General features: G+C 38.1%; 1 protein-coding gene across 4 annotated transcripts in view; it reads left to right on the top strand.

The window, feature by feature from the left end:
* The window catches only part of ABHD10 (abhydrolase domain containing 10), a 40,239-nt gene that overhangs the window by 14,978 nt on the left and 19,522 nt on the right, over positions 1-5,739 (top strand). For 3 of the 4 annotated variants that reach the window (XR_435665.2, XM_015563807.1, XM_006763606.2), the window contains exon 5: positions 4,650-4,724. Coding sequence is in view for 3 of the 4 variants with exons in the window: in XM_015563807.1 (XP_015419293.1) it covers positions 4,650-4,724 (75 nt within the window). In the remaining variant the exon portion in view is untranslated. Of the gene's footprint in view, positions 1-686; positions 1,683-4,649; positions 4,725-5,739 lie in introns of those variants that run through there. The other variant, XM_006763607.2, reaches the window with a different exon arrangement.

Consider the following 5,739-nt stretch of genomic DNA (forward strand, 5'->3'; position numbering starts at 1 on the left):
CAACCAGAAACACCAAATAGAATTGATACATTTTCTCCTATTTTCATTGAAGCATAATGCACCATAGCTTTTGGTTAATATTATTTTTCCTATTTCTGAACTTTTTTTTGAGGCTTCAGGACATAAAACATTCTGTGAAGTTTGTTCTTCAGATGAACAACATTCATTATATTCAGTGGCAGATAACAGCTATTTGAGTAGGGATGTTTAAAATGCAGCCATTATTGTGTCTCAATAATTAGCACAGTTTTCACTTTATTTAATAACCAGTGAAACTAAGTTTTAAATACTGAAATTACAAATTCAGGAGCAATCTGGAATAGCTTAAAGACAACTGAGTATCATTTTTGCTTTAAATATTTGGTTCACATGTTTTTTAATGCAGAAAACCCCATGATAATACTATAGTTTCATACATTTTATATTTTTTGAATTTCTTGTTTCCAAATCATTTGAGACATATTTAGAAGTATAACGTTTATATATACAGCTTTTCACTGAAATCAATGGATTTCAACCACTCAATTTCACTGAATCAAATCTTTCTGATATTAAAAGACATTAAAATGCCTAAATATATATATTATATTGTACATATTTTTCTGTTTAAATTCTTATATTGTTTAATGCTATTGCATGTGTTAGTATTTCATAAATACTTCTATTTTCCTAATTTTTTTCAATAGGTACAAAAGGAAATAGAGATGAAAGGCGTGTGGAGCATGCCATCAAAATACAACGAAGAAGGAGTTTATCACATTCAGCATAGTTTCATTAAAGAAGCTGAACACCACTGCTTATTACATAGCCCTATTCCTGTGAACTGCCCTATAAGATTGCTCCATTGCATGAAGGATGACGTTGTATCTTGGCACAAGTCCATACAGATTGCTGACCGAGTGGTCAGCACAGATGTAGATGTCATCCTTCGGAAACATGGTGATCACCGAATGAAAGAAAAAGCAGACATTCATCTTCTTGTTTGCACTATTGATGACTTAATTGATAGGCTTTCAACTGTAGTTACCTAGAATCACTTTTGTAATCGGTATGTAAACTAGTGGATCCAGAAGATCCTGATACTAGGTTTTTTTCCTCTTACCATTATTTTGTAGATACCACATGAGGTTTTATTTAATGATGTCTTTGCACTTAAGTGATATAAATTGTGAAGAAAGTACAGTTGTTCCTCTATACCCTCCAGGGATTGGTTCCAGGACACCCTCCACCTCTTGGATACAAGATTCTGAGGATGCTCAAGTCCATTATAGAAAAATGGCGTAGTATTTACGTCTAACCTCCACACATCCTACTGTACACTTTAAATCAGCTCTAGATGGTTTGTACTACCTACTCCAATGCAAATGCTTTGTAAATAGTTGTCATACTGTATTGTTTTAGGAATCAACCTTCTGGAGTTTTTCTTTTTTTAAGTATTTTTGACCCGTGGTTGGTTAAATCCAGAGATATAGGACCTGCAGAATCAGAGGGCAGAATATACCAGCTGCTAGAAAATTGGAAAATTTTCTTCTTCCTTCAGTCCCTGATTTTTTTTTTCATTATTATATTTCCTATATTTTTATTCAAGAGATGTTTAACTTCTAATGCTTTTGTTAACTGTGTCAGCTTTTAATTGTGTTCTGGTCTCCTTAGAATTATTAATAAAGCTTAAAATTTTCGTATTTTGTTTGGTATCATTGTATATGGAGGCTTGTAAAATTCTGATTTTAAAATCAATTCACAAAATATAGGAAAATAAACAAAATGATTAGAGAAACATCTGAAGCATAATAAAGTTCAAAAAATAAAGACTATTCTGCATGTTATATTTAAACTTAAAATTAAGGCTATCTTTTTTAAAGGCTCAAAGCTACAGTGATATACAGGGGTTATATCATTTCTAAGTTTTGGCTTATATGTAATATATTTAAATGGGGAAATTTTAATGGTATATTTCATATTTTAAAGAGGGAATTATCATTACATAGTATTGCCTACCTGCAGAAACATTTATTATTAATATGTGCCTTAGATTTCAATAGGCAAGTACTTGCCATCGAAGAGAACTTTCAGAAGTGCAAATATAGTAAGAAAATATTAAATACAAATACAAGGTGTTTTTGTTTTGTTTTTAATAACTGCAGTAGTCAGTCTCTACTATTGAGTTTGTGTATTTTAGATTTAGGTTTGGTTGGATTTTATTTAGCTTGCTAGAGCTATGTCTGTCAAAACAAAGTTGACAACATGAAGAAAGAATGCTGGGATTAAATTCTTGTGCCAAAAAGCGTTAACATAGCAGCAGCCTGACAACTTACCCTGAGACCTGCATACCAGATTGGCCCTTGGCTGGCAACTGGGAACTTGAATTTTAGGAGGGTTCCCAGTACTGATAAAAGTGGCTCACTGTGCATAAACTGTCTGTGCAAACAATGCGTTTTGTGCTGAACACCTGCTGGCCTCTGGGAGTCTGGAATTTTATCTGGCATAGGTGCCAGGCAGAGATTGCCTAAGTGGCCAGCTCCCAGTAAAAACTCTGGGCTGTCAGAACACGACTGGGATTAAGTTCATCCAGTGTGACTCCACTGGGAGAGAATTCTTTGATGCTTCGTGCCTAGTTTTTCCAGATTTGACCTCAGGTTCTTCGCCCTTTGTGGATTTTGCTTTGCATCCTTTTGCTGTCATAAATTGTAGCGGTGAGTACAGTTATATGCCAAGTCCTAACAAATCAAACCTAGAAGTGGTCTTCAGGAAGCCTGACACAGATATGAAACAGGTTAATGTCCTACAAGGCAAAAAAACTACAGACTGAGTTATCTTTTATACCAAACAAAAATCATAAATATGTGAATTGTGTGTGCCACAGTGCCTGGTGCTAGAAGGAGTTGATGGTGGATGGCAGAAGAGCTATTCCAGTCACTGCCAGGCATAAGGATTACAAAGATGAAGAAAGGGCCCAACCCATGTTACATAACTACAATAAAATGTAATAAATACGATTACGGATTCATCGTACACCTGCAGAGGAAGAATAGAATGTATAATGGTTACTGACAGACAACAGAGTGGATTTCAATCCTGGCCCACCATTTACTAGCCCTGTGATACAATATACTTACCCTCCCTGAGGTTTCTTCATCTGTAAAATGACAGTATAAACCTAGATAATAAAGTGTAGGAATTAAGGACAGCACAAATAGAAGGAAACAGGAGTCACTACCTTTTTGCTTTTAGTATGCACAGAGCACAGTCCTGTGAGGAACTGATGAATGCAGTCCATGGGGATTTAGGAAGAAAAGTAGAGGCAAAGTAGTAGTTACCCTTTACTAACTTCCTGTGGTGATCTGGAGCATGTGTGGTGTGATACCCTTTCAAATGCTCAATGGTTGAAGGGGGAGGAGGAAATCAATACCTAAAGATAGAAACAATTTTAAAATTTAATCTAGCTTTGCAGAGGGTAGCATCAAAAATTCAATAGGAGTTTGAATCAGTAGGATTTAGTGTATTCTAGTAAATTATTAATTTCTTCAGTGTTTCTTTTTAATTTTTCCCCAAAGCTCTTTTTCCCCCGAGCTGAAACCACTCCATGCCATATATTCAGTGACATGGAAAATGCTCCAACAACCAGCAGCCCCTGAGTGCCTTATGCTGTTGATCTCCTGCGTTATTCAAAAAGCGCCGTGACCCCTCTAAACAACCTCAGCATGTTCAATGGGAAAGCAGGCTCAGTGAGGCCACATGATACACTGTACTTGCTTCTGCTGCATCTGCTGAGCTCAGAGGCACTTCCAGCCAAATCTAAACAGTGTGCTGTCCTCTGAGGAACCAATAGAAAGGCCTGTGCAGAGGAGAGGAGGAAAAGGGCTTTGGGCAGGGCTGAGTTTTATAAAGGAGATAGAAAGCAAGTACCCACCACATAGCCATTTCCAGGGCAGCACCCAAAAGGAATATGTGACATATTAAATTTGGGGCGGTTTACAAAAGAAAAAAACAAAAACGAAAGAACTGCTATTTTCCAGAGGAAGATGGTTAGAATTATATACATTTTAAGATCACCTTTACATACAAATCTAAAATAACTTAGAACACACTTATATATGCATAACTTGGTTCAAGGGGAAAATGTGATGGTTTGCTGCTTAGGGAATATACCTAGAAAAAGGCAGACAGGTTTTTTTTTAAACCAAATGAATCTTCAGAGGAAATTAAACTTTCCCATTTGGGCTCTCTCTTGTCTTGGGCTTCCAGGGTTTTGCTGACAGATCACAGGAGCTCCTCATCCCTCTCTCTTTAAAACTTGACCCAGTGGGTCAATTCGTCGCTGGGTCCTCTGTGCTCTCTCATGAAAAGCAAGCACCCTCCTCATGCCCTTTGATAGTACTCCTTTGAGATTCTCAGTTTATATGCTAGCCTCCCTCTCTCAAAGGACCATTGAGGTCAGAGGCGTTGCCGTTGTTTATCCCCAGGTGTCTCTGACCATGCTACATCAACCCATTTTGCTGGCTCTCCTCCTTGCCCACCTTGTAATGTTAATATGCCCCCTTTCATTCTGACTTTGTTACTTACTTATGTACCTTGAGCAACCATACCCATGCTCCGTGTTTTAAATGCTACCTGCATACAGATGATTCAAGTACATTCCTCCATTACAGGCTTTTCTCCTGAGCTCCAAGTACATAAAACCACTGCCTAATGATCTGGGACGAACCATGAACATCCCAAACCCAGTGAGTACAAACCTTATCCTCCCCCTTTAGAAGCCTCCCTACCTATGAGTCCCCTTACAATAAATGGCACCACCACTATGCCTGTATACGGGTCAAACTTCTTAGTTATCTGAACCTCTCCCTTTCTTTCATCCAAATCAGAACTGCTGGTTCTCGTTCCCTATGAAAACACACACACACACCTCTTTTGGATGATATGTAAGTATGAATTTCCAGGGCATTCGAGAGGGGGCGCCTTGATTCGTATAGTTTACCAACATCTATGGCATAAATACTCTTGTCTTGGCTGCTTTCATGCTACCACTGTGATGTCACTGAATATGAGGAAGCTGGAAAGAAGTAGCCAGTAGCACATTGTTATGTAGAATATACACTATCTTCTAGATGAAAAATGGGCCACATACTAAATGTGATAGCTCAGAGGAGGCCCACATGGTGGGTCTTACAAACTCAGAGACAGGGTGGTCTGAACATATCAATTCCTAACTAAAAGTGGGTCATGAGGGCTACGTGGGCCTGTAGCTTCTTTGACAAAGGTCAATCTTTACCTTTGAAATTGTCTATTGTCTTTGTGCATCAAAGAAAATATACCTTTGAAATAGCAGAGGACTATTCTTTCCCAGAACCAGATTTGCTTTGCTTTTTCCCACCTTCCTCATCTACCTCCATGGATTTCATGTAACCCTCCCTGGTTCCTCCCTGGATACTAATATATATATTTATTCATCTATATCTATAATAACAAAAGTGTAATATACTAATTAGACTGAATAGCCGAACGACCTTCCAGACATCCTTCCAGACAATCTTCCAGATGAAGCTGGGAGCCCCTTGCACGAATTTCATGCATCGGCCCTCTAGTATATATAAAAGGCTAAGTGACTGACCGTACGTCCATCTGACCATACCATAGGACGGATGGCCAGTACATATGATGTGCACTGGAAATCTATATATATAAAAGGCTAATATGCTACAAAGTGTCCCCTCGGGAGCTCAACCGGGAGACTGGGAG

The sequence above is a fragment of the Myotis davidii genome, unplaced genomic scaffold (assembly GCF_000327345.1).
Source record: "Myotis davidii unplaced genomic scaffold, ASM32734v1 scaffold379, whole genome shotgun sequence".
In the NCBI taxonomy this organism is placed as follows: domain Eukaryota; kingdom Metazoa; phylum Chordata; class Mammalia; order Chiroptera; family Vespertilionidae; genus Myotis; species Myotis davidii.